We start from the raw sequence: 20,720 nt of genomic DNA, 5'->3' as shown, positions 1-20,720 counted from the left end.
CAGTTTCGACTTTATATTTAAATATAATTTATTTTAAATATAAATCAATATGTATTTAAATAAAATTAGAGAACTGCGAAATTTTACTGGTGTGTAAATCCGAGTAGAGAAGATTTTCGAGGCTAAAATGGATTATTGAACCGCGCAGAGTGGTCGACTCGTAGTCAGCAGATCTCGGATTCAATTCTGATTCTCATCCTGCATACGCCCCGATTTTAGAGGCTGATTGGAGAGTTTGAAGGTTTGCGGGTAAAAGGAAATATGAGAGAGGTGAATTGTAATCCATTTCAGGAACAATAAACTCTTTCAATACAACACAATATGTGAAAATAAAACGCAATGACGTATATTGATTATAAATGTTCGTGATACAGATACATGATATCGGTAAGAACCCCTTAAAATATCATATCCATGTAATATGACATTACATTTTGCAAAATCGTATGCGGGGATGGAGTATAGAAAAAATACTTTTCTCGATCGTAATATGTACATATTACAGTGATGTGGAGTTTCACGCGTCCGAGAGATAATAACACGCACGACGTTTCCAGTTCTTCCCGCATTTATGTTTTTTTTTTTTTTTTTTTTATAAAACAGTCGCAAGTACAAAATCATGTACAAATCGGAGATCTCAATTTCCCAGTATCAACAATTTCATTAGCCGCGCAATTATTAGCCGCGCAAGCGATGATTGGAGTTAATATGTACAATAAAACTACAATGTCCTCTCATCGATGAATTACACGATATAATATCGATCACATTTAGCATTCAAGATCGTCAGTATGTGTATACCGTCGCTTAAAAAGGATCACGCTTACAATCTATTAAATGCAAAAATTTGGGGAGACATTTTTAAGTACAAAAATAATGAGACAATTGCCGCACTGAATATTCTCCTTAACATCTTGATCAATTACATTACGCGTATGATGCTTATATTTTCTTGAGAATTATGCCGTTTGAGGATTAAGCAATTTCATCATTTCACTTTCAATAAAGTTAAAATTACATAAAAATCGCAACTTCTTGGAAAATCATGTATTTCAATAATTTTCCATGATTTTCAAGAAAACGCAGTCACCAATACCATAATTTTCAAGAAACTACAATCATGATTTATATAGATCTGCCGTAACGATCAGAAATGTTAACGGAGAGCATAGAAAGCATGTAAAACATTTAAAAATAAAATGCTCCGACGTATCCCGATTCAATTCCTCGATCGGCCGTTACATATCTTACATTTACAAACTCTACTTTCTGATTCGACATACAATTACAGTCAGGCAGTTTAGGCTTTACTAGAAAATCTTTAAGAAAATAGCTAGATACTCGTTTCTCTTCCTCGTTGCGCTGCCCTGTTGCACAGAGTCCTCGAGAGGGGTTTATATATATATAGGGGTTTATATATATAAGGGAACCCAATTTATATATATATATATATCATATATATATATATATATATATATATATATATATGATATATATATATGATATATATTATATATATATATATATATATATATATATATATATATATAAATTGGGTTCCCTTCGATATATATACAACATTGGGACATTGATAATTACATTCATACTTTCGGCATTTTTCCTTTACAAGTCATAATCCTACACTTTCTTGTGTGGCAAACCAAGTCACAAAATCACTGCGAACGCGCGAATTTTAATACCCGAGCAACTGATGAAAGCGTGAGGAAAAAATATATAAAATCCGTGTAAACATAGATAAAATGTGATTGGCGTTAGCGCAGAGATCGTCCGTCGAAATTTTCAACTGAGACTGCCGCTAAGAATGGAAGACGTCTGGCTAACTAATGAGAAATGATCTAGTTTATTAAATGCAATCAATTGAGCATTGTCTACAGATTTCCGTGTCGATATATTTGCATTGATATCTAAATTCCTACCATAAGAACAAATTGCGCCTTTCTTTATTATTACATCTACTCGACTACAAAACTGAATGATACGCCGCTGTTTTACTGTTAAATCCATCATTAGATTTACAATTGCATTCGAGACTTACTTAACGCAACTATTATTACTTCGTTATTATTATTATTATTCTCTGTGGTCCATATTCAAGACTCGCGTTAATCGATCGTGAGAGAATTATACGCGTTATATTAACCGACATAGTTGATTTAGAAAATTATGCAGGCAAACATATCGCTCAAAATGTAGGAGGTATGTGCGTTAATAATCATATTTAGAAGTTATAGGCTATGAGAGATGTGGAAACTGCACAAATGCGTGCGGAAAAACTATGTTTCGTTCTCAGCTATGTTTTAGAGATATATGTCTATATATTTAAGATATTTAAGAGAAGAGAAAAATATAGATATCGTGTAATCGACACTTCGCTAGAATTAAAAATAAATTAATTTGAATACGTAAGTAATGTTCAAGAGGAATACAGTCCCATACAGCACAAAAAGTTGAAACAACGTTGCTGAGACATTGCAATGTTGAATGTTGAAGTATAAATATCTTTCTATATAACGTTGAATCTATGTTGATTCTTCTACAGTGATTCTTTATGTTGCTACAACATTCAACAAATTATTAATCTTTTGAAATTCGAATAAAGATATTAAAAAATATATATATATATTTATTTATATATATTTATATATATATTTATTAATAATTATTTACATATATATATATATATATATATGTATATATATATATATATATGTTAATAATTATTTTAAATAAAAAATATCTTTATACAAATTTAATATATTATAAAATCTACATTTTACGTAAATTGAATAAATGGCCACATTTAGCAGAATGTTTATTTTGCAACTGTTGGAAACTTTCTAAGCTGAGATTGGATTACTCTTTTAGATCTAAAGACATGTTCTGCTAAACGCGGCAATGTTAACCACTACTTAACAATATTTTCTAAATGTTGAATTACGTCTACACGACATTGCAATTCAACGGATATTACACGTTTCCGCAATGTCTTTTCAGCATTAAATCTAAAAAAAAAAAAAACGTTGCAATGCAATGTTTTTGAGATGTTGATTCAACGGTTGTGCGCTGTATGGGAGTTCAGCGCTAATGGCGAAATTTTGTACTCTTCCTAATGAATAAAAACGTATATTACGATGGTATTTGACCGAACTGTCGTCTCAAAACACGCCAGTTACAATATAAATGGTAGAGGGAAAACAATTGACATTAACGCATTAATCGTCAATTATACACGGATATTCCGTAACGCGATTGATACCGAATAGTATATGCACCTGAACATCCTTGAAACGTTATGTACATTCGTTCTAATTGACAAATTTTAAAACAAAATTACAACACTTGATTCTTATAAATGTCGTGTCTCGAGATGTAAGACAATGTTGCACCTCGCGTATGTATAATTACATGAACAGAAAGCTGAATGACTTTGAATACTGTACAGCTTGATCCTAAGTATACCTAAGTCTATCGGCTATTATTAAGTAACTCTGGTTAACATACGTATAATACGTACATCCGTACCCCTCTTGGCAGTCGGTTAGTTGCTCTATCGAGTTTTCGATAGCGCAGACATCGGTATTGTCACGATTGCTACTTATGAGGCTAGTCACCACGGGAGATCCACCTATTCCGGCAATCTCGCCCGGCTCGTCGGAATTAGAAGCTAATTACGCTAGAATGGAAAAGAGCCAGCCGCTCGTCCAGATCAGTCTAACAGCATCGATGTTGCCGCGTCTCGAGCCAACGTTCATTCTCGCTCGGAACATCTGACGATCCGAGCGTGCCGACGCTCGCTGTCAGTAAAACTCCGAGTCGGAGCTGTGCTGCGAATCCACACCGTTCAGATATACCTCCAACGTGTGCTGAATAGCCGGCGAGTATTGTGCGGTTTCTCCATTTTGACCTGACGGTTTGAACATCGTGGTTTTACATTGTGCATAAACATATAGTTTTTAAAACATGGATAACGGGTAATGGATAAAAAGAAATATTACCTTGTGCGGCAAGAATAGTAGCTAAACACTTGGCCACCGCCGGACTTGGGGCACACGCTAATGCGGGCGTGAGTCCTTCGGCGTCAACAGCTATAACACTCGCGCCCAATTGCAATAGTCGTCGCGTGATCTGGACAAAATAGCATTTTTCATTTCTCATCTCAGAAAATGTCATCTGTCATACTTGTATCGTTAAACATAATCTCAACTTACTGTCACGAGACCGTTTCTCGCCGCCAGATGCAGCGGCGTTCTCTGCTGCTTGTTGATCATATTAATGACGGAAACGCGTTGCGATTGCGATGTGTTCTTGTCGCCGGTATCGGAGTTGCCGAGCGACTCGATCCAATTTAAGAGCAATGACGCCGCGGCGGAATGACGTCTCTGACACGCTAGGTGCAGCGCTGTATTTTTATTGGAGTCAACAGCGCGCACGTCGGCTTTCCATTCGAGCAGTAATTCTGTTGACGGAATACGTCTCATTAATACGAGAATATCACGTAAGTGTGTAACTTCATTACAGGGCGATCAAGTTACCAATAGCGTTGCATTGTCCGTTGACGGCCGCGCAAAGAAGCGGCGTCCGTCCGAAATAGTCGGTTGTCTCGAGGCCGGCTAGTTCCGGCCCGACGGAGTTTAGAATTAATCGCGCGCACTCGACGGATCCCGCACTCGCTGCGACATGCAGTGGTAATAAACCACACGACGAATCCCTCGGAGCAGCAACCGCCTGTCCGCCGAACTTGTTGATCAGTAACTCTAGGCAGTGCGCGGATCCCTGATATACGGCGCAATGTACGGCAGAAAAAGGATTACCTGGAAATAATTAAAAAAAAAAATCAGCTTGACATACGTAACGCATTGTTCGATAATCATTTTTGAAGTGTAAGAAACTACATGCCTTCCAAAGAATCGAACACGTTATGATTCAAAAGATACTCCACGCAATTCGAGTTGCCGTTGTAACAAGCCCAATGGAGCACCGTGCAGCCTTGATCGTCCTTCAAAGTCGCCGCGGTCGGATCGGCTTTAACGAGGGCGGCTAAAGCATACAATCTACAAACAGACTCGCGATGTAGAACAGCTCTATACTAGGGTAAAAAATTCTGTACGAACGTAACTTCTTACCTGCCACAAGCAGCTGCTAAATGTAACGGCGTTTTACCGTTTACATCTTGCACTGCCACTTGGGCACCATGCTTTAACAACAGTTTCACCAACTGATTATCACGCTCGTTGATCACCGCGCGAAACAGCGGCGTGTGCTTATTGACGTCCGGCAAATTGCAGTCGGCTTTGTACGTTAGCAGCAGCATCGCGCACTCCGGATAGTTGTTTGCCACTGCCAGCGTCAGAGCCGTGCGTTGCTTGGAGTCGTAGCAATTTACCACGTTGGGATCGTCCATGTTCTGCAGAAGAAGAGCCAGGCAATCCGCGTGACCGGTCGCGGCAGCACAGTGCACAGGCGTGCGTTTCGTGACGGAGTCCTGGAAACACGGTGACGTTAGTGCTGCGTGTATAAACGTAGCTTACCAAGCGGGAAATCCAGATTCTTCTTACCTGCACTGCCACAGAAGCGCCAAATCGCAGCAGAAGCACGATACATTGTTTATGCCCCTTGTAGGCGGCCAAGTCCAGCGGTGTCTTCCCACTGTCTTCCTTGATATTTGTATTAGGGAACAAAGGTAGAAGCAGTTGCAAGATCTCATCGTGACCGTGATATGCCTGAGATAACACGTTTTACGAGTTAGGAATATACGGCTTCGCATTTCATTGATATCGAATAATTTTAAATTTGCATGTCCATTGTATTTACCGCGAGGTGTATCGGAGTGAGCGCCGGCAGGGGCGGCTCCTGTCCGGTCGAAGAGCTGAGCGAAGCGGCCAGATTCGAAGGTTGCGACGACGCATTCAGAAGCGCTTCCAGTGCCTTTTTATTGCCACCCGCCACCGCGTAGTGAATCGCGGTGAAACCGCGTTTGTCGCGTAAATGCGGGTCTGCCCGGTGCTGCAGCAAGTATTGCACGCACTTGAAAGACCTGCGCAAAATTAAAATAAATTATATAAACAAATAAATGCGAAAAATTGGTCCGCTAAAGGGAGACTGATACTGACTCGGCATTAGAATTCGACGCCGCTGCAGCCAGATGTAACGGTGTTGCACCGTTCACGTCCTGAGCGTTTGAATCGCTACCGAACCCAACCAAAGTGAAGACGCAAGGATAGTGTCCTTGACACGCGGCATGATGAAGAGCCAATCGATTGTCATTGTCAACAAGACGAAAATTGGCACCGCTAGATAACAGCAGATCCAAACAATCTACGGAACCCTATTTAGAATGATCACAATACGATTAATATATTTATATTAGATTTAAAAAAAATATTAAGAATGCTATAAAAGATTAGAGTTAAGCGACACGCTACCTTAAATGCTGCCAAATGTAAGGCTGTTCTGCCACCGATATCTCGCGCGTCAATTCGCCTGCTATCAAGTTGCAATAATTTTCTACAGACCTGCGGATAAAAATGAATCGGACATTAAATCGTCGTAATGTAAACAGTAAACTGAGTATAAATATTGAAAAAATATGTGGCTCACTTCTATATGTCCCGCTAGACAACTCAGATGCAAAGGTGTACGCTGCTGTGCGTTGCGTGTAGCCGGAGACGCAGCGCTTTCCAATAGAGATGTCGTCAAACATTCGAAGCCAAACCTGTAATTTGAAGTTTATTTTTACCATCTTATTCAACAGGTGATGTCTACAAAGAACAGATTTATATTCTGTAGATAATTTACCAAGCGGCGATATGTAACGCGGTATTTCCATTTTTATCTCTCGCATCTGGAAAAGCTCCTGCATCCAGCAACGTTTTTGATCTCGTAAATCTCCCGTGGATCGCAGTCATATGTAACGGTGTACGGCCGTCTTCCGATTGAACGTTGACTTTCAATCCATTGTATATCAACATTTTAAAACAGTGAACACCATGCAGGCTGGCGGCAGCGACGTGCAACGCGGTCTGCCCTCGATAATTCACGGCCTCTGTTGTGATCGACAGATATAACGTTTATTCAAATGTCGTGAATCCTAGTACCGAATCCTGATAATAACTCACCTAAATTAACGCGATTGGCTACAAGTTCTTTGATTACGAGGGGACATCCGTTCAAACACGCGATATGCAGCGGTGTATTTCCGTACACGTTCTTGGCCTCGATATCGGCGCCAGCTTCGATTAAAATGTGCACACATTCTACATTACCAGACGCGGCTGCTGCATGTAATGGAGTATATAAATCTCGATCCTTAACACAGAAATACACAAAGTAATTACATATACAGTACAACTAAGATACACCTAAAAGCGTTCTACCGAAAGTTTAATAAAAAAAAAATTAGTACCTTAACGTCCACGTCGGCACCTTTGTCTATCAACGCTTTCAGAATCTCATTGTGGCCTTGGTACGCCGCGAAATGCAAAGCCCTTCGGTCTTTCTTGTCGGAGGCGTTTATCACGGAACCAAACATTATAAGGTATTGGCATGTTTGGGCATGCCCGTTATACACCGCATGATGAAGACACGTTTTTCCGCCTCTGTAGAAATTAATAATTTAACAATAATCTATGTATTCAATGTGCGTTTATATTAAGAATTTATAAATCTGTGATTTTTCCCATTGTACAGTCATCGTGAGATTACCGAAATAATGATACAATACAAAAAGTATGTACAAACCTGTCTGTGACATTGATATTTAACACATGTGGTATTAAAAGTTCTACGCATTGCGATGCGTTATTTGCTGCTGCTACGTGAAGAGGTGTCTGCCAACTGCGATCTCGGGCGTTCACGTCCGCCTTGAATTTCAACAAAATGTCCACTACGTTGTGATTGCCCGAGCAGCAGGCTCGGTGCAAGGGAGTCAACCATTTCTTATCTTTGCTATTCGGTGCCGCACCGTTTAACAAGAGAAGTTCTACAATAACCGTGTCCCCCCTGAAACGTGAATACCAGAAATATTTTAACTGAGTAATTGAAGCGACTTTCATTAAGTTTCCAGCATTTTATTAACTGAGATATTGACCTATATGCCGCAGCATGTAAGAGGGAACGCTGCTCCTTGTCTTGCCAGTTGACATCTTCCTTTTGTGATAGCAACGTACGAACTGCCTCCACATTTCCGTGAAATATGGCTTGTAACAGAGGAGGCTGTGAAAATAAAACAGTTACAAGGTTATTTCCCTTTCTCTTGTCTAAATTTATACATTAAAGACACTTGTCAATTGCAATAAAAGAAATAAATAGCACAATATATCATCATACAGGTCGTACACACGGTGGTGGTCTTACCGTGGTCATACATAATCAAAATACAAGCAAGACTCACTAAGAACCTTCATGCATTCTTCAAAACAAAGAAACTTGATTTTAAAAAATTCCCAAGACAGAATGTACAATGACAATCTGCATTTAGGCTTTACAGGAGAAAGGGGGAAGCTGCAGAGACGTACGGAGTACGGAGAACATCCGCGCCAGATGAAAACACAAATTTGACACGAGTGAGCTAACCTGCGCCTCGTAAATAGACGCGATAGCTCGAATAAGGAGCAGAGGACGCGACGTACCTCTTCGTGAAGATCCTTGAAGACGTTCATGTTGGCGAGCGCGGCGCGAGGGATCTCCGCGTTCCGGGCGGTCGTTCCTCCTCACGGGAGCATTGTCACCCGATCGCGAACGGGTGAGTCATCGGGCAAAAGACCCGTCCTCTCGAACGCCGCCGTCGCCGACTGGGTGAGCGCGATCCGGTCGGGCCCGGGCCGGGCGCGCGTGTCACGCGTCCAGTTCGCGTCTCGCTTCACGGCCGGGTCGTCTGAACGGCGAACGACGCACCGTCGGGCTCGCCGCAGCTCGCTGCTCGCCGCGTCCCACCGTCGCGGTCGTGGGTATTCACGCGCACGTGGCCGCTCCGTCCGACGCGCTCCTCGTTTCCGTCGCCATCTTCGACGTCGTCCGTCGTCGTGCGCGCGAGCTGGCGCGAGCTTGTAAACAACGGACGCGCCAGGCCGCCAGATCGCGCGGCTTCGGGAGGAGAGAAGGGAGATTTTTCTCGAGGAGCGGATATCGTTATAGGGAAACCGGAATACAAAGGAATTGTATGAGAGAATAGACGAGAAATATGTGAGAAAAGTGGAGATAAGGAAAGTAGCTGCGGCACTTTAATTGTGTTTATCTGAAACCGCAATTGACTGATTAGCATTTTTAAAAAATTGTCTTTTTGTTGCGTTTTTTTCTCACAGTAGTTCTAAGGAAAGGTTAAACAACAAAAAGTTAATAATTTTATCCACAAAATTAATAAAATACTGCAAGTATTATAATTTGACAAATTAAACGGAGATAAGATATTAGATAAAAACTAAATAATATTTGTTAACGTGGATAAATTTATAGGTCTTTTGTTGTTTAATAGAAGGTAAAGAATTAGATTAAGGATAACAAATTATATAGAAATTCTACTTTAGGCAATTCTGCCGGCCGAGTCCGCCGAGTTTATAATCGCCGATTAAGTTGATCCAAGTTTAGTCGAAGTCGTCCTGTCATAAATTTAATTAGTTCAGTTTGATAAAAGATAATTACGATACTTAGATATCATAGACACGATAGTTCTCGAAGAAGATAATTAAGATAGATAATTACATTTCGGTGATGTTCTATCGCACATTCCCGTCAGTCGAATTCAATCGCGTTTTGTCCCATCTCGCGCACGTGACCAGCGCCACTGGAGAATGGACTATGGAGATGCCGCCAAAACGCACGAAAGTCGTCTGCTAGCCAAGGCATGGGCACTGATGGGCACGTTCTTCAGTGTTTCAGGATAATCAGGATCCTTGAGATCGTTTAAATGCAATTTATATGTCAGCGACGCGATTAAAACGCGAATTTTGCAGCTATTATCGCAAGTATGAACACGAGAAGTTTATTACTTATTACAATGTATTGTTGTAATGCCACTGCAATACAATGTGTTGTTGTAGTGCCATTTGACTGCAATCTTCTGATGTATGTACTGACGAGTGGTTTTTTTGCAGCAGAAACTTTACAGATGGATCTCGATGCTACCTTCGACTGCAACGGTAAGGTGAACGTCAACGACTGGCAGCTGAGCAGAGGTGGGCTGTTTTATCGCAGAGAGGTGGACAATGCGGTTTTTCCACAAACCGACTGTCCCTTTTCCCATGTGGAAGTCAGGCTTTTCGACTGCGTCATGCCCGGAGCGGTCGCCGTGATGAATCTTAAACATCTTATTAATTGCATGGAGTAAGAGTGTTTCCCGAGAAAAAAAATTCTTCATTGTTACCTTCACTGGCTCTACTAGGTGAACTATAATACATCAATCATACTTGTCTCCTTGGTAGGATGCAGCTGAAAATATTAAACAGGCAGGAGAGACCAGTCATATCTGGATTATGCAATAACGATAATGTCAATTACTTTTCTCTAAGGAGGATGATTTGCGAATTTATTGTATATTTCCGTGCGTACATGAACAGGTAAGTGGAATGTCTATATCTCTACGATGTTTTGATTTTGCGATAAACGACTCATCTTACGTTTCGATATTGCAGCATAAAGTGGGATCTTGGTGCGTTAGAAACAGTAATGCCTGAAATCAGCAAAGATGTGGATACTCTGTTTGATTGCGTTAAACACTTTCTCAGTATGCTACACAGCATCCCAGATTCGACTCTGCATTATGCTGCTTCTAATACAGGCAACAAGGTGATTAAAGAAATTTATTGCCTTTGGCTGAGCGATACAACGTAACACAGTTGTTTCTGTTTCAGTGTAACCAGCCAGAGTTTCATTTGTACCACATGCATCTAGAACTAAGGTGGTTCTTCGCCACGTTAATACATTCGAGAACTATATGGTACCAATATCACACACAGTTGGAGGAGTTTGAAAACACCGCTGAAATTGCCATCAATGATCTCCTATATTCTGCCTTGAAAATATTTGAGAGGGTAATAAAAACGGTTGAAGCATTTAACTCGTTTCCTGTAATAAACGCGTTATTTTATATCTCTCTTTACTTTTTTATTCAGTTAGCTTTAAGCTGGACTGTGGATCTCACGCAGAAAACGCCATACTGCTGCACATGCACGCGAGAATTGTGGCTCATGTTTCAAATATTTGCCGACAGTTTAGGAGAAAGGAAGAAAACTAAGGTAAACTACTACTAATAATTTCGCAGATGTATATTCTTATTGTAATAAAAATTTTTTAGACGTTTTGGGACCTTGTAAATAGTTGTGTCGATAGAGTACTGAGTAGGAATCAATCCCAAGCAATATTCTGGCACAAAAGCGTGGACTCCTCTCTGCCAGATTGTAAAAATCCCGAATTGTTTTGCATCTGGATAATATATCATCTGTCTCTGTTGTACGGATACAGTAACGATGGCGTATACCTGCAGTCTAATTCTCCGAGGGTAATATATAACAAATTAGATTGAAGTTCACAGATCATGTAACAGATATATGTCCATTTACAGATTAGATCAAATTGCGAACAAGTTGAAAAGGTCCTGAAAGCTTACGTGTGTAAAGGTGGAAAAGACGGTGAAAGAGATGAGCTTGATGTAGAGCTCAAGATCATAATACCACTATTACACGATCTTATTATTAATTGGTGGCAACCGCGAGTGCCAATTATATCGTTTCTTTGGGACTGTTTCCACAAAAGATTAGATCAACCATTCTTATTACAGACTTCTGGACCTTGGGCCCTGTCCCTTGAAAAGTATGTTTAAATGATTTACACGTAAATTTAATTGTAGTTACACATCCGAATAAATTAAATAAAGTCCGAATATTTTTTTTTGTAGGAAGACACCTATGGATATTCTGAAGCAAATTAATAACAGAATTTACGGCAAGTTTGAACATTCCAAGGAGTCCAGCTATGGCATGTTCTTGCACCTGATAGGTGAGTTTGTCAAAATTTTTTGAGTAGAGATTGTGTTATAAAGATCAATTTTTTTAGGTATGTTTTTAAAAAAATATGGCACGTCAGATCTTAAATATTGGAATCAAATTAAGGGGCGTGTATATACGAAATTTTCAAAGAACAAAGTAGCAGAGTTCTCCGAGAGTGGCCTCTACAACTTCATATCTTTATTTATCACTTTAGCTATTACCGCAGATATTACGAATGTAGTAAGTTAAAGTATACGATTGTGCTACTACAGTTTCATTATAATATATTATCGATATAAATTAATACACGTTTTTGCAGTGTACAACAATGTTAGATCTCTTACCATCCACGCATGAATTGAATAACGAATACAATAAAAAATGCAATCTAATTTGGAAAGGAAAACTATCATGTCTCCTGTTGTTCAATGAAAGAAGATTATCTCTTGGTTCCATAGCTGGACATTTTACAGAAACGGTATGATCCATTTCTTATGTAAATTACGCAAAAGTAAATCATATAAATTATTTGTATATTCTGATTTTTTGTCTTATAGATCAACTTGATAAGTTGTCGTAAAGATGAAACATCTCGTTCCATGATGACCAATTTCGTTGATGTATTGAACACGATTTTATCTGGCAACGAGAAAATGGATCTAGAAGAGTTTAATTTCATCGGTGGTTGGATCGATCGTTATCTTTTGGAATGCCCAAAGAACAGAATTGCATTTTTATTAGAGATGCTGGCAAATGTCTTCGAAAAATGTATTGTCCTGCAAGTTTCTTGTAACAATTCTGGTTGGTATGTTTTTGTCTTTACCTCGAATATGCTAATTCCAGATGATGTATTTTCAAGTTTGTGTGACGAACGTACAAACATTTTTGCTAAAATTTGCTTTCAGACGGTGCCAGGAAGATGTTAGACGCGCTGTGGTGTTTTGTCGCATCCAGAGTTCGCCAACTCGTCTTCGATCCCGTACTCACTGGCAATAATTATAAGATTATTTCCAAATTAGCCGTCATATTTACTTTAGAAGCAGTCAGAGAACCAGCTACCGCTAAGAAGTATAAACACTCGGCTATATCTTTATTTCAGCACTTTGCAGCATCAATACTTGTGAAAGATATAAGGTAAAAATATTTCATCTGAAAATCAGTGTCTATTAAAAATAATAAACTATCTCATCTTCAGAATTACCCAATATTATTTAACATCGATTCTCGAGAATGAGCAAGCTGTGCAAAACTTGAAAAAGGAAATTACAAATTTCGATACTATTCTCATCCAAGTTCGTACATACGTTTGCTATATTATTACACGTTACGAAACGATCAGAAGAGTTCATAAAATACATGTTCTAGGCTTGGATAAAATGTTCCATTATTGGTTGCGAAAACAAGGAAGGTATAAGGATTCTGCAAAATTATATTATCAATCTCAGTGAAATCAAAGAGATATTCGTGTCGGATTATGATATATACGAATTTAAGAACAGTGACGAACCTATTTTGATATTCATAATATCATTAATGAAGAAGCAGAATATTTTAAAGGTATTAATTTTACGAATCCAGCTCGTATTTCACTCGTACTTTGATTTAGGAACAAATTAATACAACTGACAAAATTTCATAGTCTGAGCAAGAAAAGCTTCAATACAATGCAAAATGTAAGATGTATTTCAAAAATTTAGAGAAGTGGGCCATGATACCTATAACGGAGGAAACAAAAGATTCGGAGATCGCATTCTGGATCTATAGATGTCTCGGTACATTGATTCTCTGCATTTCTCCGACGCTATACATTAAAGTACGTATAACTTGATGATTGCTGCTGAAATACTTACATTCTAAAAAAAATCTTACCTTTACAGAATCAACCAAATGACATGTTAAGAACGCTCATCAACAAAATTATGTTGGTACCCGAGAACTCTGCACAGTCGTATATAAAATATTTAGGAAAGAGGATATTTTCAATGATAATACTCGGTCTGGAAAAATTGAATGTCAAAAGCGACATATTATTACAAGCGATGATCAGAGATATCTTCGATCAATACCTGCCGATTTTGATAATTGAAGTAAACGGCGGTTGCAGTTTGAAAGTTTCCGATACGTTGCTAAAATGTTTCAAGGAAGCAAAGAGTGATTTTCTGCGTTCGATTTTCGAAACGTTAATGTCAAACTTTTATAATATATCATCCGACAATATCATGCACAAACACTCCAACTTGGTACGAAGTCGTTATTATTCATTCAATGTCACAGTGTGGTTGCAAATATATTTATTATACATTCACACAGATAACTTGGCTTATAAAAACATTGCTTAAAGAAGGAAGAAAATATCCCAAATATATTACGGAACACATTATTCAAATTTGTTCACCGAACATCTTTGGATGCTACATGAAGGTTCATGATCACCATCCACATAAGTTGCACACAATTGACTTTATCAATGACGTAATTAAAAGTCCTTATTATGAAGAAGATAAATTCATCAGGTGAACAAATATCGAGATATATTATATCTAAAGTTTAAATTATATATATAAATAATTTATAATAAATTTTCGAATCTTCAGGGAAAAATTCCAAGCCGCTATTTCTGCTGCAGTGAAAAAATATTTGATGATAAATACGCAATTTACATTTGAGTTCATACGATCTGTCTTGTTGATAAAGAAAAGTATTATAATCAGTTTATTTCCGCAAATTGAAACCATCATACTTTATGCCGAACAATATCACCGACCCAATGCGGCATCTTTGAGGTAAGAATAATCACAAATCTCTAAATTAGAAATAATAATTCTTGTGCCTTCGTAGCATGATGTAGATTAAAAATTATTATAATTTCAGGTTTCTGTCGAATCAATTGAAAAAACACATGCTGAGTGTGGACAATAATTCATGACAGGATCACAAGAATTTATTAATAATAATTTAATAAACACTAAATATTCTAAATAATGACTAAATTTTCTCGATTTTCGAATTAATCATCAAGTATTAATCAACAAGAACTTGATTTCAATGGACATGAAACTATTTCAATGTACAGAAGTGCGTAAGTTGGCCCAAGTTTATATCGAGATACGTAACAGAAATAGAAATTATCGCTATATTATATTTAAAATAAAATTTCGATCAAAATAAGTATAAAATAAGATATAAATTATTGTCACGTATACTATGAAAATGCCACAAATATAATTAGCTGCGATACACACGTAAATTTACTTAAATAACCGGCAATCATTGGTCCTATCGTGAGGTATAAGATGAAATTTACAAAACCACTTAAAACAACACACCTAAATTTGCCCCGCTACTTTCGATGTGAATGCCTCGAACGATGGTGTTTCAACGACGCACTGGTTGTATTGCCCAGAGGCGATCGTCATCCAATTAACTCGAGACGGGACACGGCACTACGTACGGCGTTACGTAGACTTTGCTCGGCATTGCCGTTCAACAGAGACTCCAACCGTTCGAAATAATTGTCCATATTTTGTAATGTAGCACCGTCGTACGTGCCTGCAAAAATTTAAGTAATTGTACAAATAGAGCCTCGAACTGACATGGAATCGGCGAGAGAATTTTCTGCGGAAACTCACCTGGAAGCGATATGGTGGCGAAGCAGCCTGCCAGTTGAGAACGAAGAGAATCCAAGTGACGCTGCAGAGCTTGATTGGTCGTTCGTTGTTGATTAGTTTCGGACTCCAAGCGATTCACAGCTGCGTGCAAACTGTCCACGTGTCGCTGGAGAACTGCGTTCTGAGCTTCATAATCGGACGTGGCTTTCCGCAATTGTCTTAATTCAGCCTCACAGGCTGCACAGATATTTTCATTATTTTTAAAATTTGTCTGCACTACTATATCTAATATATTTTACCGACTATTCGCAGTTACTGTAACTTCTTTACCTTTGTTATGATCAAGAAATTCTTCTGTGAAAATAGGGATATCGAAGCCTGTAAAATCATTGTCCTTTTCCTGCTCAACATCCTAAATAAAGAGTTTCCATTAGCGTTACGATAGATTAGCCGCAATCTTATAGTATAGTAATATATCATCGTACATTCTGTTCAGCATTTACGTCCGTGCCGTTTCTCTCCTTCTTACTTTCATTTTGTCTCTCCGATTGTTTTTCGTTAAACAGCCGATATGCTTCTGTTTGCTTGTAATTGCTAAACTCGCGATTGTAGCGCTCTTTGTCTCGCTCGGCTGCATCCAAATAACGCTGCAAGTATTTATCACTCCATGTTAGTGTTACAGAGAAACGACAAGAGATATTGTAAAAGCGCAACGAACCTGCTTCTGATCGATTTGCAATTTACTCCATTCCGCAGCTAGAAGTTTCGTAATCTCTGTGAACGTCAAGCTTGGATTCTGGTTTCGGACTGTCTCTCTTCGGTCGTTTAAGAACCTACGTGCACGTTATATTTCGTTATAGACACACTATTCTAGCGTATATTAAGATACTTGTACATTCAATCATTACAGGAAGTAACCACTCAGAGGCTGTCTCGGTGCAGTGGCGTCTCTCGGAGCCTTCTTACGTTTCTTCGTTCTATTCGGCGTGTTGCCAGTGGCGGTGGCACTCCTTTTTACACCATTGTCACATACAGAATCTGGTGCCTTCTCCTCTATACTCACTGGAGACTTGACTAATGAAACAGAAAGGACTACAATCAGCATTTAATTTATCAAGTAATATCAAGTAAAAAATATTTTGTTAATATATGGATAGAATTATTAATTTTTTGTAGTTCATAAAAGATTAAATTAAGAGACAGAGTAAATTTATATGGAAATTTTGCTGGTAGACCATTCTGCTGGTTGAATCAATCACTGATTAAATTAACCAAAGTTTACTCTTAAGTTAGTCAAAGTCATCCTTAATGCGATAAGTCAATTTACCAGCGTGTTCCTCTGCTTCCCCGTTGTAAGCAGGCTGCTCCATCGCACCGTTGCTCTCAGGTACATCATTCGTTGGAGTCTCGCTCATTTTCCGTGATACGTTGTCCCTCCGATGCTGGTCTTGCAACATAAAATCACCCTGTCGATCTCAGGCTATACATCCATCATATGTCTACAGCGCGAATCAAATCTTCATGCTCTCTGTAACACCATATAATTTATTTAAATTATTTAAATCTGTGTGAAATAAATATTATCATCCACAATACGTACCATAAGAACTGAAGAGCAACGCGTCAAGCAAAATGTACATTTATGTCCAATATTGCATGACAATGTCCATTACACAACCACGGTGCAAATGCAAATCTTTACACGTCCTGCAACTATGCGTAATTATTCGCGCTTGTAAAATAAATATTGTTATCTATTGGAGTACAAAACGTACCATAAGAACTGAAAACCGAGCTCCTATATACTAAATCGCATCAAGAAAAATTTGCTTGTCACTGCTTGTCACTCAGCTGCGAGGTTAAACCGCTAGGGAGCTAATTGCCGTCTCATTACAGTATGTACAACAATCGCCGCAACGAGACTTTACATGGCGCGCTATCGCGCTTGTTTGCGGCAGTTTGCGCACTCCGCCAGTCGGCACTCGATCTCTTCGATCTCTTTTTCCTCCCTTTCGGATATCGTCCTCGACACGATCGGCGACGAGGACTCTCGAAAGCTAATCACTCGGCGTCGAAAGGCGTCCGGCGATAACCGCTTCCGGATCGCTTTCGGATGGAACGCCACGCGTCTAGATATTCGTGCCTCGTTCGTGCCCCTGTTGAAATTGCGGCGCAGAGGGTGGAGGGACGAGAGGGGGACCGGTAAACGTAAACGTTGCCGGGTTGTCACGTTGTCAGTCAGGAGTGTCAGGTGGATGTTTTTGGACGAGATCCTTTATTTTTCCATCGCGTAGCTTAGACTCGACAGGATGGAGTGCATTTACCGGTTACCGTTCTTAATCCTGGAAGTGCCTAACTTAAAGCTAAAGAGACCGTCCTGGTTCGTGAAGCCTAGCGCTATGATAGTCTTCTCCTTCATCCTGCTGTCGTACTTCTTGGTGACAGGAGGTTAGTCCTGTTAAAAATTATCTCGACTTGTTTATTCATTATCGCGTTATAAACTATTATATAATTTACAGTGCAGTGATATAATGTTATTTTGTACAATTTATAATTTCTCTAATACTAGGTTTGTTTTATCGATTGTTCAGTTTTACATAAACACATGTTTTACAGGAATCATATACGACGTAATTGTTGAGCCACCTAGTGTAGGATCTACGACGGACGAACATGGTCACACGAGACCCGTAAGCCCCTATTGTCGAAAATACCTTCATCCTCAGCGATTCGTTTCTTTAATATAACCCAGGGCAATCCTTGCAGGTAGCGTTTATGCCTTATCGCGTGAACGGGCAGTACATCATGGAAGGTTTGGCCTCCAGTTTCTTGTTTACGATGGGAGGCTTGGGCTTCATCATCCTGGATCAAACGCATGGCCCGTCGACGCCGAAGCTTAATAGAGTTCTTCTGATATGCGTGGGATTCCTCAGCATACTCGTGTCGTTTACTGCGTGCTGGATATTCATGAAGATGAAACTTCCGTAAGGTTTATTTGTGGCTCGAGACAATTCTGTATGCTGTTATCAGGCAAATAATTATTTTTATTTTTCAGCGGGTATCTGCAGTCCTAAGTTACACGCGACTGAATTCCATGAATATTGTGGTGAATTATCGTTTTTATATAATATCAAATGGGATATCGTTACAATACACAGGATGTTGTAACAGTGGATTGGTGATTTTTGTAATAAAGTATAATAAGCAAAAAACTAGATAGCTTTAGCATCATTATTATTTATAAGACAAGAGATGTTATATAATTTTTTATTATAATATATAGACAAGATCATAAATATATACTGTCAAAACGAAGTTTTTAAATAATATATTTCAATACGGGTATGTATTTTTTAAATGCTCTTATTAAATATACCTGTGGAAGTTTCTACTGAAAATGAATTTTCTGTCTTCCAACTGGAGCAAGTTGACATGATGACTTCACTACGTCAAACTTGGGCATTCATTCAACTTCATTACATAAGGTATATCTTTTAAAAATCCTTGTATACTGGTCGAGAAGAGACGTGATTTCTCTTCGTTAAATTGGAGCATCATATATATGTTTTAATAATATCACTGTGTTTGGCAGTTTAGTTATAGCATTATATGATATTTTTAAACTAAGAGATCTATATTCGTGGTTACGTGGTCCTACTATAAATCTTACAAATAAATAAGCTCGATAAAAATTAAAAAAAAAAAAGATCAAGATCTGACTTAGGCCAAATTATAGAGCCCTGGCACATTCAGCAAACGTTGATCATGATTTTTCCTTTTTCCAAAGTATGCATTAGGCCCATGTCTGCTATTATAATGAAATGTCGATTAATGTTCAGTCTTTCATTGGCGAGTTCGTCATTAACGACATTCACTTTTATAAACGAATGCGAAAACTCCTGCAAAAAGATTTTGACGTTACTGGCGAATGCGAGTAAAATTATTACTTTCTAATTGTGATTTGGCGAAGCGTCTTACTTAGAAAAGTCGCTACTCTTCTCTATAATATGCTCGAACTCGGCGAAGCTGAGTGCTCCGTCGTCATCCAGATCAGCTTCGTCAAGGATATACTGAAGAAGCTGCTGCATGTCGCTATCATTCAATCTCTGGGGCGCGGTTAATCTGTCGACCACTTGTCGTAAGTCTCCCACACCGAGCATATCGTCACCGTCGAAATCTTCGTAAATAAGATTTTGTCACCAAAAAGAGGATTTCAGAACATCGTGAATAATTAACTGGCGGCTTACCGAATATTCTAAATGCGTGCTCAGCCTTCACAGCCTTCGGAGCAGCATCGCTGAATACAGACATCATGTCCAGAAAATCTTCGAAGGTACAATCGCCATCCTGACTAGAGCTGAAGACCTTACAGATCCTGTCGCCGAAAGGATTCACTCTCAATTCGGGATACTGCAAGATCTTGGACATTGGCAGCTTAGCATTCTTGTTGTGTCCAACTTTCTCTGGAGCAAGCGCCTTGAATTTTTGATGTGCACTACTCAAGAAAGAGTAAATACAATTTTGCCAATATAATAATTAACAGTCTAGTCCAATAAGATAAATTATATGAAGAAATTTATGCTCAATAGACAAAAATATCAATCTTGTTGATAGTACTCACTGTAAGACTTCCTTCTTAGTGAAATACGTCAAATCCTATCAACAAAAGAAGAACACAGTTTGATTAAAAAGTCCTTAAGGCATAAATAAATGTCAGAATTGAAGATAAGCAAAGGATAACAGCTACCAGGAAGAAGACGAGTCTTACTTGATAGTCCTGCAACTCTTCTTCCGTAAATTGACTCTTTCCTGCTCCCATCCTCGCGGAATAACTATACAACGTGTCAACGAACGCTTCAGTTATTTTTATGAAGAAACTCGGTCATCGTTAATCAACATTGAACACTAATGATGACTAATTTGTAAGATATATCCGACCTGTTACAGTCGTTTTGAAGCTGTAAACGTAGCTTTGTCAAGGCCAGTTAGAAAATTTTATTCTCCGAAACTGACTTGTCGATTAATTATTTCGTAATCATTGGATCGTCACGGTTGTCTTGCAAATGTAATAGTGCTTTTAAAGGGCGCTGCTTATTGATCAGCGTGGAGCGTG

The 20,720-nt window shown here is 38.8% G+C and overlaps 5 protein-coding genes across 7 annotated transcripts; 2 read left to right on the top strand and 3 right to left on the bottom strand.

Moving 5' to 3' along the window:
• Nucleotides 1-324: 324 nt before the first annotated feature.
• LOC139783274 (uncharacterized) lies at nucleotides 325-9,040 on the bottom strand. The gene is made up of 17 exons (XM_071722426.1): nucleotides 8,649-9,040; nucleotides 8,108-8,232; nucleotides 7,759-8,019; nucleotides 7,424-7,616; nucleotides 7,137-7,326; nucleotides 6,817-7,063; nucleotides 6,619-6,733; nucleotides 6,444-6,533; nucleotides 6,132-6,346; nucleotides 5,833-6,055; nucleotides 5,577-5,741; nucleotides 5,145-5,503; nucleotides 4,918-5,072; nucleotides 4,554-4,832; nucleotides 4,230-4,477; nucleotides 4,017-4,146; nucleotides 325-3,925 (listed from the first exon to the last, which is right to left on the bottom strand). Exons 1-17 carry the CDS (start codon nucleotides 8,676-8,678, stop codon nucleotides 3,819-3,821), a joined length of 3,132 nt encoding a protein of 1,043 aa, XP_071578527.1. The 5' UTR covers nucleotides 8,679-9,040; the 3' UTR covers nucleotides 325-3,818.
• LOC139783273 (protein MMS22-like) lies at nucleotides 9,026-15,240 on the top strand. Its single transcript, XM_071722425.1, has 20 exons — nucleotides 9,026-9,980; nucleotides 10,110-10,338; nucleotides 10,437-10,571; nucleotides 10,647-10,800; nucleotides 10,866-11,045; nucleotides 11,127-11,249; nucleotides 11,309-11,512; nucleotides 11,576-11,823; nucleotides 11,909-12,009; nucleotides 12,067-12,239; nucleotides 12,319-12,477; nucleotides 12,557-12,800; nucleotides 12,905-13,133; nucleotides 13,195-13,291; nucleotides 13,365-13,556; nucleotides 13,639-13,812; nucleotides 13,877-14,239; nucleotides 14,310-14,512; nucleotides 14,594-14,782; nucleotides 14,871-15,240. Exons 2-20 carry the CDS (start codon nucleotides 10,124-10,126, stop codon nucleotides 14,923-14,925), a joined length of 3,438 nt encoding a protein of 1,145 aa, XP_071578526.1. The 5' UTR covers nucleotides 9,026-9,980; nucleotides 10,110-10,123; the 3' UTR covers nucleotides 14,926-15,240.
• Hmg-2 (High mobility group protein 2) lies at nucleotides 14,274-17,625 on the bottom strand. 2 transcript variants are annotated; one of them, XM_071722428.1, is made up of 9 exons: nucleotides 17,383-17,625; nucleotides 17,208-17,320; nucleotides 16,935-17,135; nucleotides 16,516-16,681; nucleotides 16,326-16,440; nucleotides 16,093-16,254; nucleotides 15,938-16,019; nucleotides 15,629-15,844; nucleotides 14,274-15,548 (listed from the first exon to the last, which is right to left on the bottom strand). In XM_071722428.1, exons 3-9 carry the CDS (start codon nucleotides 17,062-17,064, stop codon nucleotides 15,412-15,414), a joined length of 1,008 nt encoding a protein of 335 aa, XP_071578529.1. In that variant the 5' UTR covers nucleotides 17,065-17,135; nucleotides 17,208-17,320; nucleotides 17,383-17,625; the 3' UTR covers nucleotides 14,274-15,411. The 2 variants fall into 2 exon arrangements, with proteins under 2 accessions (XP_071578529.1, XP_071578530.1); XM_071722429.1 differs by having other exon boundaries at nucleotides 17,208-17,314.
• Nucleotides 17,626-17,691: 66 nt separating this feature from the next.
• Nucleotides 17,692-18,922, top strand: LOC139783280 (oligosaccharyltransferase complex subunit OSTC). Its single transcript, XM_071722438.1, has 4 exons — nucleotides 17,692-18,055; nucleotides 18,224-18,297; nucleotides 18,374-18,591; nucleotides 18,663-18,922. The coding sequence occupies exons 1-4, from the start codon at nucleotides 17,917-17,919 to the stop codon at nucleotides 18,679-18,681; spliced, it is 450 nt and encodes a 149-aa protein (XP_071578539.1). The 5' UTR covers nucleotides 17,692-17,916; the 3' UTR covers nucleotides 18,682-18,922.
• Nucleotides 18,825-20,634, bottom strand: LOC139783279 (calcium and integrin-binding protein 1). Of its 2 annotated transcripts, XM_071722437.1 has the most exons (6): nucleotides 20,546-20,634; nucleotides 20,376-20,439; nucleotides 20,229-20,263; nucleotides 19,855-20,102; nucleotides 19,586-19,784; nucleotides 18,825-19,506 (listed from the first exon to the last, which is right to left on the bottom strand). In XM_071722437.1, exons 2-6 carry the CDS (start codon nucleotides 20,424-20,426, stop codon nucleotides 19,485-19,487), a joined length of 555 nt encoding a protein of 184 aa, XP_071578538.1. In that variant the 5' UTR covers nucleotides 20,427-20,439; nucleotides 20,546-20,634; the 3' UTR covers nucleotides 18,825-19,484. The 2 variants fall into 2 exon arrangements, with proteins under 2 accessions (XP_071578538.1, XP_071578537.1); XM_071722436.1 differs by lacking the exon at nucleotides 20,546-20,634 and having other exon boundaries at nucleotides 20,376-20,515.
• Nucleotides 20,635-20,720: the final 86 nt, after the last annotated feature.

This window comes from Temnothorax nylanderi, unplaced genomic scaffold (assembly GCF_030848795.1).
Source record: "Temnothorax nylanderi isolate EJ_2023f unplaced genomic scaffold, tnyl_v1.0 TNYL_tig0485_pilon, whole genome shotgun sequence".
Lineage (NCBI taxonomy): Eukaryota > Metazoa > Arthropoda > Insecta > Hymenoptera > Formicidae > Temnothorax > Temnothorax nylanderi.
This window is presented reverse-complemented; position numbering and strand designations above follow the sequence as displayed.

What these genes read in the sequence shown, in the direction of transcription:
- LOC139783280 (XM_071722438.1), top strand. Translation starts at nt 17,917, where the DNA reads ATGGAGTGCATTTACCGGTTACCGTTCTTAATCCTGGAAGTGCCTAAC. An exon ending in GTACTTCTTGGTGACAGGAG is followed by an intron (nt 18,056 to 18,223) that starts GTTAGTCCTGTT and finishes CATGTTTTACAG; the next exon opens with GAATCATATACGACGTAATT. An exon ending in AACATGGTCACACGAGACCC is followed by an intron (nt 18,298 to 18,373) that starts GTAAGCCCCTAT and finishes CAATCCTTGCAG; the next exon opens with GTAGCGTTTATGCCTTATCG.
- LOC139783279 (XM_071722437.1), bottom strand. Translation starts at nt 20,426, where the DNA reads ATGGGAGCAGGAAAGAGTCAATTTACGGAAGAAGAGTTGCAGGACTAT. An exon ending in AAGAGTTGCAGGACTATCAA is followed by an intron (nt 20,264 to 20,375) that starts GTAAGACTCGTC and finishes TTTTGTTGATAG; the next exon opens with GATTTGACGTATTTCACTAA. An exon ending in ACTAAGAAGGAAGTCTTACA is followed by an intron (nt 20,103 to 20,228) that starts GTGAGTACTATC and finishes TTTCTTGAGTAG; the next exon opens with TGCACATCAAAAATTCAAGG.
- LOC139783274 (XM_071722426.1), bottom strand. Translation starts at nt 8,678, where the DNA reads ATGAACGTCTTCAAGGATCTTCACGAAGAG. An exon ending in GTCTAGCGGGACATATAGAA is followed by an intron (nt 6,534 to 6,618) that starts GTGAGCCACATA and finishes TTTTATCCGCAG; the next exon opens with GTCTGTAGAAAATTATTGCA. An exon ending in GCGCTTCTGTGGCAGTGCAG is followed by an intron (nt 5,504 to 5,576) that starts GTAAGAAGAATC and finishes CCGTGTTTCCAG; the next exon opens with GACTCCGTCACGAAACGCAC.
- LOC139783273 (XM_071722425.1), top strand. Translation starts at nt 10,124, where the DNA reads ATGGATCTCGATGCTACCTTCGACTGCAACGGTAAGGTGAACGTCAAC. An exon ending in TTCCGTGCGTACATGAACAG is followed by an intron (nt 10,572 to 10,646) that starts GTAAGTGGAATG and finishes TCGATATTGCAG; the next exon opens with CATAAAGTGGGATCTTGGTG. An exon ending in CTCCGACGCTATACATTAAA is followed by an intron (nt 13,813 to 13,876) that starts GTACGTATAACT and finishes TTACCTTTACAG; the next exon opens with AATCAACCAAATGACATGTT.
- Hmg-2 (XM_071722428.1), bottom strand. Translation starts at nt 17,064, where the DNA reads ATGTTGCAAGACCAGCATCGGAGGGACAACGTATCACGGAAAATGAGC. An exon ending in ACGTAAATGCTGAACAGAAT is followed by an intron (nt 16,020 to 16,092) that starts GTACGATGATAT and finishes CTCTTTATTTAG; the next exon opens with GATGTTGAGCAGGAAAAGGA. An exon ending in CGCCACCATATCGCTTCCAG is followed by an intron (nt 15,549 to 15,628) that starts GTGAGTTTCCGC and finishes AAATTTTTGCAG; the next exon opens with GCACGTACGACGGTGCTACA.